The 14,514-nt window shown below is 37.5% G+C and overlaps 1 protein-coding gene across 5 annotated transcripts in view; it reads right to left on the bottom strand.

The window, feature by feature from the left end:
- Positions 1–764: 764 nt before the first annotated feature.
- RBBP8 (RB binding protein 8, endonuclease) overlaps positions 765–14,514 on the bottom strand; it is a 75,720-nt gene continuing 61,970 nt past the window's right edge. For 4 of the 5 annotated variants that reach the window (XM_075125282.1, XM_048840452.2, XM_048840451.2 and 1 more), the window contains 6 exons: positions 13,671–13,782; positions 12,648–12,818; positions 11,764–11,833; positions 9,833–9,929; positions 3,966–4,107; positions 765–1,401 (listed from right to left, as the gene is read on the bottom strand). In XM_075125282.1, coding sequence (XP_074981383.1) covers positions 1,304–1,401; positions 3,966–4,107; positions 9,833–9,929; positions 11,764–11,833; positions 12,648–12,818; positions 13,671–13,782 — 690 coding nt within the window. In that variant the 3' untranslated portion in view covers positions 765–1,303. Of the gene's footprint in view, positions 1,402–3,965; positions 4,108–7,796; positions 7,837–9,832; positions 9,930–11,763; positions 11,834–12,647; positions 12,819–13,670; positions 13,783–14,514 lie in introns of all 5 variants that reach the window. The other variant, XR_007355285.2, reaches the window with a different exon arrangement.

The raw sequence follows: 14,514 nt of genomic DNA on the forward strand, positions 1-14,514 counted from the left end.
CTGTAAAATGGAAATAAGTGACATGTCCCAGGCATAACACAGCACATGCAAAATAGCTTTTAAATTGATAGATGGTTGTGATTAGTGGTCATAAATAAAAGCTGTTTTAGTAATTGTGTAAAAAATACCATTGGCTTTATATTCTTTTGCCTTTGTTATTCACACAAGTTGGATAAAAGTCTTTTTGAGTGGAAGGAATATTCCCTTATAGTGCTGTTTATAGGAGGTATTTTTAAACTCTCACTTTGGCATTGTACACACATTCCACTGAGGTTTAAATATTGCATCTCTATCATCTTAACGTTTCACAATACTACATTCCACCTTTTAATTTAGTGTAGTACTGAGACAGTTGCACTATATGGTGAGGTATCAACGTGTGCACTTTGTTGTGCAACATAGAAATTTACAAGACTACATGTCTTAAGAGGCCACTCAGCCTAGGGGATAGTGTTGAAGATCTTCAGGAGGAGTCTGGGCACAATACATTCCAAATGGTATTGACCCTCTGCCCTCAATTCAGACATCCCTAGTGATATGTGAGACACAATAACTTTGGGTACTATGAAGGAAAGGTATACAGATGACACTGAATTAAAATAATAAAAAAAAGAGCCACATATAATAAGCTGGAGCAAAAAATTTTAAAATTCCAACTTAAACCACTGAAATTGTGGAGAAGTAAGAACCATTTTGTTATGCATCAGTGGGACAAGAAATTATGAATGGGGATCTCTGCTGGATAAAGTTTTGAGGTGTTGAAATCATTAATAAATACTACTTTGTTTATTGCAATTAGATATATCACAATTATTACAAAAAAGGGAAGGTGATAAATCCTTTAAGTTATCCAGTGCAAAATGGAAGCCCCCCACCAGGTCCAGTCCTGCTCCCACTGAAATTTATAAGCAACATTTAGACTTAGAATGAGCAGGCAGAACTCCACTGAGTTCAAAGGAGTCACACCCACCTTACTTCAGGTTTGGATATGGTCCAATGGGCATTTAGCCATTGACTTCAATGGGAGGAAACAGGAGCAGACCTACTGTCTTAAAGGTGCAAAATTAAGACAAAACATATTAACACAAAATGAAACAAACATACATTAAATAGTAGTGTTTCCTGATACATACTTCAGATTTTCAAATGAACTTTCTAAGAGGGAAATGATTTACATATCTAATTAAATGATTTATCATTTTGGAAAAATCCACAGTATTTTTATTTCAAGTTTATATTAACTATAAATATCTAATGACAGGAAAGACTTTCCCCACATTTATGTGCTTTGTTTCCCCATCATTTATGTCTTCTGTTCTTTGCCTTTTGGAGAAAACATCACATTGTAAGGCTGCCTTCTTTTTGGACGGTGACAGGGCGCAAGATCCTCTTTAATATAGCCTTAAAAGAATAAAAATAAAATCAGGGTGAAGATTTCAAAACAATCTGGTTAAGAGATGGTACAGTATAAAAGCAAAAGTAATATTCATTTAACAGACCACTGAATTTTGCCTACCACAAAGCTTTTTGTTTAAAGTATTTTTTTCATTTTTGGAAACTAGTCTGACCCTGCCAGGGATCATTTAGAATGCCCTCAGCCAATGAAAAACATTATCCACTAAAAAATGACACATTTAGTTATATTGATTTACAGTAGTTTCCTAATAGCTAATACAGATTGAATATACTGAAGGTCTACTGAGAAATCAGGCTGTCAAATGTTCAACTATTTTGCAACTCATTACACATTTCACTGTCCTCCCTAATAGAAGCTTTTATATTTTATTTTAATAAGTTATTTCTGCAAGATGTATAGAAATACTGCAAAATCTGAGTTATTTAACACAAGGCATATTCGCCACATTCTAATTTATCAAATGCACGCAATACAACTTCTCTGGACACAACGTATCATAATTCTCTGGACACAACGTATCATACTCTAAAAAAAGGCTGCTGTCTCTGCTTTATTTTTGTGGGTAAGTATAGGATTTTAGCCTTCATATTTGTCAACTTTGCTCTGTTCACAAGGACTAAATTCATTAAAATCAAGTTTATTGGTAGATTACTTCTTTGCAGCTGGTGAAATACTTTGTGTGACCCACAATTAAAATATACAAAATCACTTCAAGGGATTGCCAAGGACTAGCCATTTAAATAAGGGCATTCTGTTTTTGAACAACAATTGCAAATATCACATTATAAATGGACTTAACCCTTTATCCTTTTAAAGTAGCTTAATTAGCACTGCTGCTCATTGTTTGACAGTTTATTGCGTAAGACCTCACACATCAAAACCTAAATTCCCTCTAAGCTGCGCAGCTGTGCAGGTGGCTATCAAGGGCCGTGCAGGCAGGGAGAGGTGCCTGTCCCCCGGCCCCAGCCTCGAAGCTGCTGTGGCCGGGAGAGAGATGCCACCGCTCCCCCAGCCCCAAGCTGCTGCAGCGAGAGGGGGCTGCGGTGAGGGGGAGGGAGAAGGGAAATGAGAAGTCCTCTTTCCCCACCACAGCCCTGGGGCAGCTTGCACCCCAAAACCCTCATCCCTGGCCCCACCCCAGAGCCTGCACCCGCAGCTGGAGCCCTCACCCCCCTGTACCGCAACCCTCTTCCCCAGCCCTGAGCCCCCTCCCACACTCTGAACCCCTCGGCCCCACCCCCACCACACATCACCTCCATATTAGTGCACATAAGAAAATTCATTCCGCACATGGATGTAAAAAATTAGAAGGAACATTTATCAAAACTCCATCTCTTCTGATAGCGGGCTGAAGATCCCACAGCACTTTTTGACTAGGTAAAGCCAGTCACTTAATTACACTTGTTGTTTGATGTTGAAAATATTCAAGCAAAGCTTAGTCAGTTAATTAGTCAAAGACAGAGTAGTACAGTATGAAAAGGAGACATACATACAGACAATCAGTCTTGCAGCGTTCACCTTACACAGAAGGTCTGCTTCAAAAGTACGCATTTTCGACTACCTATATTTATACTACAGTTGTTTACAAGTTAAAGGCTCTCTGTACATCATCCAAGACTCAACCTGCTAGTCTGTACCGTTTTTTTATCTCGTTTTTCTGTATTGTCCTCTACCTTCCTTATCTTTGAGTTGGATACCACATTCCAGGCACCAGGAGGTACCTCCATGGCCTACTAACTGTATCAGAACACACTATTCATACATCTTGTCTCTGACAGGTTTTGTATTTGCCTGTGCCAAGGAGCAGAGTTGTGCTGTTGTAAAGTGTTATGGGATATACTTTTGCATGAGTGAACAGAACTCTGGGAAACGCCTAATACAATTGACATTGGTATAGCTTAGCATAAACTACCCAGTGTTCATACATGATATAATGTGTAATACATATTCATGTGACATGCAGTATGCATAATATATGTTGGCTAACTTTCTACTTAGAAAAGATGGGGATTCAAGCAATTATCCCTGGCCAAGTTTTCCTGCAATCCACCTTAAAACCTTGGAGAACAGATAGCTCTGCATACCTCTATAATTAGTTACAATTTATTAACATTTAGAATGTATATGTACTGTTGTAATTAGATAATAAAGAGTTCAGAAATGCATGGGGCTCTTAATTCGGAATTTCAGTCCCTTTGAAGATATAGATGCAACCCCTTACAAAATGTACATGGTTTAAAGCCATTATGCCATTTAAGGGAATGGTGGGATTCTTTTGGTATTCTTCCCATATCCTCCCACTCTATCCCAGTTCTTAGGAATTCTCTTTACATTCCCCCTTCCCAATATCCCAGAAGCCATTGAACAAATGGCAACATTTACTCAGGACTTTAGCAGCTGGTGGTCAAATGGAATTTGACAGAGCTGTGTAGGGAATCTTTAATTATGAAATGAGCATCTTAGTGCTTTTAATACTCCAGTTTTCTCAGCATTAAATTTAAAAACAAAAACATACAAACTTTCCAACACAACAATTTTATATACTCACCTCTTTCCACACAAGTTTGAGTGGAAGGAAATCCAACTTCCCAGAAGTTTTCTGGTGTACTAGGAGGAATGTAGCGGAATCGATGTCTTGAACAAGCAGCCAACTTCTTTTCTCTCTCCCCCTCTGGAATATCTGCATAATACTAAAAACAGAAATTGGAAAATATGTAATAGGTCATAAAAATGAACAATGATATATAAGAGGCAATTACATTACTTGTATCACACTATCACTACTGATTATTGTGCTTAAATACATACACATTGGTGAGTCTGGCCAAAACTACAGATTTAGATTTGCATGTCCCTGACCTTAAGTGTTAGTTTGTTAAACTTATTACGTATTTCATCTTCATTACTATAACTTTAGAAATGCACCCTAAACAGGCAACTGTGTTAGTTTTATACATTGTAATATGAAACAAAAACAAACAATACAAAACTCTCACACATATGTAACTACTCATGTACATAGTCCTATTGACTGGTCTCATATGCAAAATTAAGCGTGTACATAAGTCTGCAGAACTGGGGCTTAAAACAGATTGGAATACATACAGAGACCAATAGAAGAATCAAAATTGACCAATAAAAGTAGCAATATTCAGTTTAAAATAATTGAGTTTTCAGGTATAAATGAAACACACAGTCCATGGGCTAGATTCTCTGCTGTATCTAGCTCATGGTTGTTTCAACGGAGAAGAGAGAAAGCTGTAGGGGTCCCTGATTTACTATGCAACACATTGCAAAAGTTAGAGCAGCTAAGAAGCTGGTGTAACCTATGCTAACTGCCTATGATCCCTGATGAACTAGCTGGAGTACACTGATCTGGTTTCCTCTGCTCCCCTCCCCAGCAACTGTGCTACGGGCTACAGTGAGAGAGGCATAGCAGCTAGTTCTATGGCATCTGGAAACTCCCCACTCACAGGGAGAATCCCATGTAGGAGAATTATGGTGAGTCTCTATTCTGTTTGTGCTGGCCGAACAATTCAAAAGAATTAGATCAGGGTGAAAATCTGCCCTACATACATTGAACCAGATTCTGCCTTCACTGACACTAGTGCAATGACAGAGACTTCAAAAAGAACACAATATATTCCAGTACACCCTGAGTAATACAATAGTTATATATAACTTTTTAAAAAAGTGTCTGATTTACATGGCTCAGTCATTTATTAGAGTGGCTCCAATGTGTATTATGAAAGGGAATAATTTTCATTCTCCTTCTAGTATTATAGACCAGGCTTCTGGCCAAAAGCTCCTGCTAATTCCAGTCTGCAATTTAGACATTATAACGTACTGCAGTATTTATGTATCCAGCACTGTCTTTCCAAAGCTTGAATTAATGATTTAATTCAATTAGCAATCCAACAGTCTTGTGCTATTCAAACTTTTAAAGTTGGAGCTCATCAAAAGAGTGAAAGTAATCATAGCAAAATACTACAATGGTATGACCAGAAGAGACAAAACAAGTTAAAAGCTTAGTCTAGGATGACCAGATGTCCTGATTTTATAGGGACAGTCTGGATTTTTGGGTCTTTTTCTTATATAATCTCCTATTACCCCCCACCCTGTCCCAATTTTTCACATTTGCTGTCTGGTCACCTTACCTTAGTCCAGCCAGGCAGAAAGTAATCTGGAGTAAGAGACATGAAAGAAATGGAATGCTCATCCAGTACAGGATTGCTTTTATTAATGGGGTGCCCCAAAGTTTTGTTTCGTTTCCCATCTCCATCTAGTGCTAGTAAGATGCCACACAAGGCCTGCATACTGGGAATGCTAAAGAATACTAGCAAACTAATTCTCTCAATATTTGGTGGGGAAACATAAAACAGTCAAAAACCAAAAAAGAAAGGCTGTCAGCAATGGTGGTGGTATGGACAGCAAAACAACCACAGCACAGAGAGAGAGCTATTAATGAGAGATGACACACAGTAATATGAAGAGAGGATTAATTCGATTGTACTGTTTCTGTAGCGTGGGGTAAGGGCAGGCCTGCCTGAGGCTGAGGTACTTTATATTAAAGTATTATATAAGATATAAAAGATATAAACGGCTGAGTTGGTGTTATCCAGCATTGATTTGACAGAACAAAAAAATTTGTTCTAAATATCACCGTTAGTACATGATTCTCATCAATTGGTGGCAAGCGGGCTTTCTGGGTCATCAAGGAAGCAAGAGGTCTTAAAGAGATTGAATGTCCTTTAATGGGGCTGTACCAAGACTGTCAGAGTTTCCCCTTTCTATCTTGCAAGACTCCTGGTTTGCTGGTTAGACAGAAGAGCTAGATCTGCAGACGTGATTAATTTTAAATTACTTTTTGCTTTGAACAGAGGTTTTGGTACGAAGTCTGCCAAGAGAGAAATCCTAAGCACTTAAACATCAGGAATCTACCAGTGTCTTATTCGCTCTACTGATGCAAAAATGTTTGCCCCTCTCCTTTACATCCAGCCAAGATGTCTTATATGTGCTATAAAACTGGTTTTGTTAACTAGTATAACAGTACATAAATTAGACATTGCTCATTTCCATTTGGAGAACATGTTGATGTACTTTGAAACTACAGTACTATGCTTAGAAAGATAGATTAGAATTCTTCCCCATCACACAAATCCACAAAAGAATTTTAGCAGTATGTGTTTGAGATTATAGATAGGCTGACGAAAAGCAGAACAGCAAACAGGTAATGGTTATTTTGTAGTCAACTTCCAGTGGTCAATGTTAGAAAACATATCAGAAGAACTTTTTTTTTTAAAAGCAGACCAACTAAATTAACAAGAGATATTGTACAATGTCTGTTCAAAAAGAAAATCCACATCAGTCAATCAGATTAATTATAGCTAAATATTACTTAAGGATAATTAGAAATAGGTCTAAATCCTAAACGGTCCTAAAACAGTTTATTAGGAATTTTAAAACAGTATATTAAAAACCTCATATTTTTCCCCTCTATCAGGTTTGTTGTAAAACAAATTTTAGGCCTAAACTACTGAATTGTCTGAACTGCTGGGGAATGGAGTGAACCGGGATTAAAACAATTTAAAAGCTATAGTACTATTTTCTGGGGAAATTAAAAAACAAAAATCAACAGTAACAAACTGAATTGTCATTATTTTGCAAGAACCAGAAAGTAAGGCTTTTAAATTTTAGCTCCATTAGAACACCGGTGACAGGGGTGAATATTTGCCAGACTGCAGAAGAAAACATTGACAGATGCTTTTAAAGTGACAGGGTAGCTAAAGGATAGAAAAAAAAAAGTATAAACAAGCAGTCAGGATCCTATTAAGGATGCCATTTCAAACACAAAATATGTATTTTCATTAAAAATTGTGTATAAAGTCATCATGACCAAGAATGCAGTATCATCAAGGAAAAATATAAAAGGGAGTTACGACTAACTTCCAAAAATTCTGTTTGGGAGCAGTCTTTTTGGAGTAGCTCTTACAGATATCTACATATTGAGTAAAGATGAGAGAGCCAAAATCTGATGTTAACGTATATTGTAGTGTTAGGTGCCAGAAACGGATATGGAAATGGCTTCTTATCTAATGAGGACTATGTTTTCAACACTGATTCTCCTTTGGAGCTCTGAATGGACCAAAGTATGCAGACAATTAACCAAGTGGTAGCTTCAGTTAAGAATTTTTTCAAATCCAGTCATTTTAGTGCAATGTTCTTGCCAACCATTCCGTACAATCTTGGATGGTTTATACTAAAAAAACAAAACAAAAAACAAAAAACCTTTCCTCAAAAATAATTAGAATAAAAACAGAATTCTAACTCTTGTACATTATGAAATAAAGTCTACAAATGTTTCCACGATGTTACTTGCCAAAATATAACGAGAACTGGGTTCGTTGGGAGGAAAAGTCCTGTAGCATGCAGAGACAGGAAATTAAAATTGTTAATGCATGGCTCTTGGCACAAGAAACAGAGTAGAGCTGCTTTTTTTTTTAAAATGCTCTGTTTTCATTCAAACCCTCTAGATTTCACATATTTTGGAACAGAGAATTTACTTTTACAGTCAGCTGTAAATAAAACTATTTGCATTAAAACCTCATTTTAGTGAAGGTTTTATCAAAGGGATTTTTCATGAACTTGTTTTGTTCAAGAACATACTAATAAGCCACATTACTCAGTTGGAGAATTTAGCTATCTGTTGGACAGAATGGATGTTAAGAAAAATATTGGTTCTAAATAAGAGTGGAAATTAAGCAATAAAACTCAATGAGAACTCTTATTAGCTCATTAATCCACACCTCAGACATGTTGTGAAGTATGAGATTGTAGCTCAATATCTCCAGCAGATTGAAAAGTATATTAATGACCAAATGAAGCATAGTCTATTATATACATAAAATAAGGGTAACACATATGTGTCTGAAAGCATTTCATTTACTTTAAAGGGAGAAAAAAAAATGTAAAAATGTCTTTACGACTTTTTTCTCTACCCTTTACATCAGTGGTCTGCAAACTTTTCCAGTTGCATCCTCCCTTACCATTACCGGAATCTGTCAATGCTCCACCCTTCCATTAGTGCATAGCCAAGGCTTCCTCAGCAGTGGAGCCTGGGCTGAAGACAGAGCTGGGGGTGGAACTGGGGATAGCAGAGGAGCTGGGGCTAGCAGCAGAGCTGAGGTGGAGAGGGAATGAGGGCAGAACTGGGCTGGGGGCAGATCAGGGTGCAAAGTGGGACTGAGGCAGAGCAGAACTGGGGGCTGAACAGGGTTGGGGGCAGAGACAGGGTTGGGGCAGAGGGGGGCTGGAAGTGTAGTGTTCCTCCCTGCCTCCCTTGGGGGCTGGCCTGGCCCTGCCGCACGATCCCCTGAACATTCCTCTGTGCCCCCCTGGCATGCCCCACAGTTTGGGGACCACTGCCTTACATTATACTTTATATTACACTTGTTGCTTAGTCTAAGAATTGGTGAGTTATACAACATTACACGTATAAGTTTTGGGCACTGCAGATATGAACCAGATATCACTAAGAGTCAGACTGCTGCTCTGACAGTCAATGTGCAAAACTATACTATAATAGTTGGTACTGACAAATCATATGTTATTTTCAGAATAACAAGCAGTTGCAGAGGGCTAAATTTTCAATCTGGTTTATAAAGATATCTGCAATTTTGACAGGCAAATTTTGTACCCATTTGTACATATACACGCATGTGCAATTGTTTGAATACTTGTTCCTGTATATAAATTCAGAAAGAAAAAACAAAACATGAAGAATATACCATGAAGTGCACCTTAACATTACAATTCTCTCTTGGACCCAATTCTGGATCTCTGAGCTTTAGCAGAAGTAGTGCTATCACACTCTTGCTAAGATATTGGTGGATCAACCATTCAGTGGTTCTCAGACTTTTGTATTGGTGACCCCTTTCACACAGCAAGCCTGAGTGTGTGACCCCCACCACAGAAATTAAAAACACCTTTTTTATATTTAACACTATTAAATGATGGAAGTGAAGCAGAGTTTGGGGGTGGAGACTGATAGCTCGCGACCTCCCCCCAGTTTGAGAACCCCTGGGCTAGTTGATTTATTTTTGTTAACTGAGGCCTCATTGACATGACGATTTGCAATGCCTACTCCTTTCAGCAGATACAGGAAAGATAAGTAAGTAAATGCCAATGCTATCATTCCAAGATGTTGTTTTATCTAATTATTTTTCATTATTACAGTACCTAATTTTTATTATGGATCTCTACCGTGGCCAACAGCTTTAGTACAACTGACTTCTTTGCCACTTGATTTACCAGTACTCATGCGTCTATGTTTTCAATTTGAGAAGCATTTCAGGTCTCTGGTACCAAACAAGTTAAAAGAATGCAAGACTGACCAAAACTTAGAGTTTTACTTACTATTTCACATTCCTTACAGGTATGGCCCAGCAATTTTCTTCTCTCTTCTCTCTTCCGAACAACCTCAATATGAGGAAAACCTAACACAGTATTTTTTCTGAAAGGCAAAAGGAAAGAGTCACTAGAAGCACGTCTACACGACTCTGCAGTGCAGACTACAGGATTTGTTAATTGCAGAGTGCACCACAATGTTGCACTCTAACTGCTCCCATTCAACTCTTTCAAACAGGACTATGTTAATGCAATGCAGGCACCTTTTAGTTCATGCCAGCAGCATCCACATGGGGCAGTTAGAGTGCAACATTCTGGTGCACGCTGTGATTCACCCACCACACAGTCTGCAGCGTAGCGCAGTGCAGACATAGCCTAGGTTTTCACTTGATAATGTATTTCCTTGGGAAGTTAAGGTGTTCATTAACCCAATGAAGCAGACAGCAGCAAGGAAATAATAGGATTTCACTGGGACAATCTAACAGATTATTTGAAAAAACTTCAGCTTCCTGACAACTGCCATATAAAAAGCTATCTTTCACATCTGAACACAAAGGAATAATTTGTAGCCAAAAGAAGTTGCAGTGTTTTTTTAAAGTAAGTTGTCTTACACGTATCTATGCCCCTATGTGAAAGAGGAACTGCTGAACATCTCAGCTCTACTTAAAAACCTTGAATTGTACTAACTCATCGCCTGCCCAACTTAAGGTTTCAGTTTTTTTAGTAAATGCTTCACGAGTGCCATTATGTTTCTACCTCTGTTTGAGCCAACTGTATGGGATTTTTCAACTTTGCATTTTCTTTTTAGCAAGACACAATGTCAGTCTATTTCCTCTGCAAAGTGAAAACAGGCTGGGTATAGAATAGATGTGTGAGCCAGACAATAAATTGCATGCTTAATGGTATTATGAAATGAAGACTAACAGGTTATTATGAAAACAGGAGATGAATGGAGAAAGGCACTAAGATATACAGTGGTCTGTTGAACGTTCCTTATTTAACGTCCACAGGAATTTCAAAAAGCTTGATTTAAAATAAATAAATAAATAATTGACACACTGAAAAAACTCTCACTTATAAGAAATCAGTATGTTTTTTGGCCTTGGAGGAGAATTGCATACAGGAGCTAGTCAGCGACTCCAGCAAGTAGCAACAGGACCAGCCAAAGCAGGGACTTTTTTCAGCTTTGGACATTCCACTCAGAACTGTAGGAAGTTCTCGGACTCTCTATTCCTTGGGCAGGTAGCCGGTTTACTCAAACTCTTCACACTCTCCAGTCTCTTCACCTCAGCTTCACTCCATACCTGCCCCTCCTTACCTTCTTCTCCCCTGCCCTGTCCCCCTTTCTCTCCTTCCCTTTTTTCTTCTTTCCATTTAGCTGATCCATTCCTAAGTACCACTCCCCCACTGCCAGTCATGGAACATACTTGATGTTTGCTACCATCAAATTGTTTAGTCTCCTTGTATGTTATATCCCTTCCCCAACCCTGTGTCTCTCTTGTCCATTTAGATTGTGAACATTCTGGGGCAGGAATCATCTACTACTCTATACATTTATATAGTGCCTAGCATAATAGGGCCCCATTCTCAGCTTGCCCTTAGGCACTACCATAATAAACATGGTAATACGTAACTTGAGCTAATATGTGTTTGGAAAAACATCACAGATTATAGAAACATGCTTTTAGAAAAAGAGTAACATTTCTGTCTCTTTATTAAAAAGTGACAAGGATTCTTCTCTTCCAATGTTCTGTAGCTTCTCTTTCTGATTCATCTTCTTTCTTTGTAATAACCACCAGAATTCATACAGAGATTTTTCCATTTGTACACCTTCAGCTTCTTTGTATGGAATGATTTAGCAGTTTTATTTTATGAAAGGATAAGGTCTCTTCAGAGGGGAAAACCTAATCTTCCTACATTAATAAAAAATGTTGCGTTACCTTTCATCACTTTTAAAATATGGCTCCACAAAAGCTTTCTGCTTGGTTTTATCTTGTTTATTCTCATGCTCTGTAAATAAATAAAAACATGCCATAAGTCTGTTACTGAATTGCCTAGACAGAATGACCATAAAATGATTGAGCGAGATATACTGCATAAATTGCATAAAACTATTTTAGTCAACCATTATGGAACTGAACCAAAACCACCTGTAGATTTTTCAATTTTAATATTTCACAATTATCTATTTGTCCTCTCGTGCTGAATGACAGCACTGAGATCAAGCTTCATGAAATACATAATCTGCTTTGAGGCAACAGATACAATATACTTGCAGTACGAGAAGCATGGAATGGGTGAGCAAGAGGATTAAAATAGTGTGTAAGTAAAAAGATAATAGTAGGAGATGTAAAGTGGAATGAGGAAGATTGGGGAAAAGAGCACAAAGAAGAGAGATGTTGCTAGGATGCAAAGTATTCAAATAGTCTTAGAAAGAGCTCCTTGAAAAAAGAATTATCGCCCCCCCCACATTAAATTGAGTTAATAACTGCAACCAAATCAACTCACTAACACCAAGAATCAGTGATTCCTAGAACAGGCATCCAACTGTACAGCCCCTATGTTAACTTCTGCGATGCTTCCCTGCTTCTGTATGAATGCTAAATGAGTCACTTAATGCAGTAGCTTTTAAATAGCTCTCTATTCTCTTAAAATCCTGGAATAGTGAATGAATTCCTTTGAGTTTCTGATAAACAAAATAATCACTTATTTGGTATATTTCTTTTTCTAGTGGGATTGTGTCCCAGTTAAGAAGATAGGTTCTTGTTTAGTTTGACCAAATTATTAATAGTATAATTAAAGGAAAAACAAGTGTACTACTTACTCATTAGTTTGCTTGCTGATAACACTTCCTCCTTTTCCTCCTTTTCCTCAAGAGGATTTTCTTTTTCATCACATGCTGAAGAACTATCCTCTTCCAGACACGATTTATATTCTTCATATGATGTCCGATCAAACATTTCTGCTAAGCTATCATTCATTTTTCTTTCTCCCTCTGTAAAAAAGGTCAGAATGAACATCCAAATCAGTCTTTCAACAAAACATATATTTTTGGTGGAACATTAGTCAAAAGAACAGGGTTATACTATACTTCCAGCTCTGTCACTATCTCGCTACAGCAGCTTGGTCAACTCCCTTAATTTTTGTGTGCCTTGTTCTTCATCTTTTAATATGGATTCTGCTTTCCTACCTCAGAAAGATACCTTGATTGATATAAGTGTATAGACGAAAAAGTGATTTCACAATAATAAATCCTCAACCGTAGCACTGCATGAATGAAGATATTTTGTTGATAGCTACTATTGTGGAGTTATCCAAACACAAATATCGTTATTCTTTACTGGTGAATGATAACAGACCTCCATCTGACTTAGATATTTTAAATATAGTCAAATTGATTTATATACGACATGAAATAATTTTTATATATATCTTTATAAAATCACACACGCACACATTATAATTGTATATATTTAGCATATTAAAAATGAGATCTTTCTACAGATAAAATAAGTTTGATAGGGTCAATAATGGGGTATTTTTTGTGTCATGACAGTACTTAAATATTTAACATGTTTATTTCAGGTTAGACAAGCACTATATGAGGTATATTTAATTTGTTTATAGAAGTGTAGAAAGGAAGCACAATCTTAGCCATAAACTATGAACCCTATCCAAGTCTTTGACCTCAATATAAAGTCTTCTATTGACTTCAACAGAAAATGGATCAAACCATCATGATAAACTTGTAATCGTTACCTCAATGCTACCGTAATGCTACAAACCAAACTATATTGTATCATCAACCAATTTTCAATCAATTTGTGAAGAGGAGAAAAATACATACTTGGACTGCTTTCTCCTTTCTGCTCTTGGGTTTTCATTTTTAATAGCATGCTTTCACTAACATATGTGTAGTCCATGTCAGTCTCTCCTCCTACTCTTGATTGAGAGCCTTCCTGAATAAATGAAGTATAATAATGGTAATCACACTTAAAAGTTATAACAAATTGACATATTTCAGTCTCATATCAGGTACCTGAAGTTTCTTTACACTGCAGTGGTTCTCAAACTTTTGTACTGGTGACCCCATTCACATAGTACGCCTCTGAGTGCGACCCCCCCCCTATAAATTAAAAACACTTTTTTTTATATTTAACACCATTATAAATGCTGGATGCAAAGCGGGGTTTGGGGTGGAGGCTGCCACCTCGCGACCCCCTGAGGGGTCCTGACCCCCAGTTTGAGAATCCCTGCTTTACAGAGACAATTCAGACAAGTCTCCCAAAGAAATTTAACAAGTTCCCCACTACTGGAGCTAAGAATCTACTGATAAGTTTTTCACAGTTGTCTTCTGAAACTAACATCTGCATGGCAGAGATACAGAAACTTGTTGCTAATGCCAGGTTATACAACTGGATTTGAAACCGGGGTAATCTGGCGAACATCACTAATCACTGAGATCACATTCTACAGGTTCCTTCTGTAAAGTTCTATGAAAGGAAAATGTATTTATGGATGCATAAAGCAATTCATCAAACTGTCAAATCTCATGGAAACAACACCTGCAATTACATGAAGAATCAATACATTTGCAAACAAATTAATCTTTTAAGACAAGCAAGAAGGACAAAAACAATTACCATTCAGGAAAACACTCAACAAGGCGCTTCCTTACGGACTAAGTGTCA

This window comes from Caretta caretta, chromosome 2 (assembly GCF_965140235.1).
Source record: "Caretta caretta isolate rCarCar2 chromosome 2, rCarCar1.hap1, whole genome shotgun sequence".
Classification (NCBI taxonomy): domain Eukaryota; kingdom Metazoa; phylum Chordata; order Testudines; family Cheloniidae; genus Caretta; species Caretta caretta.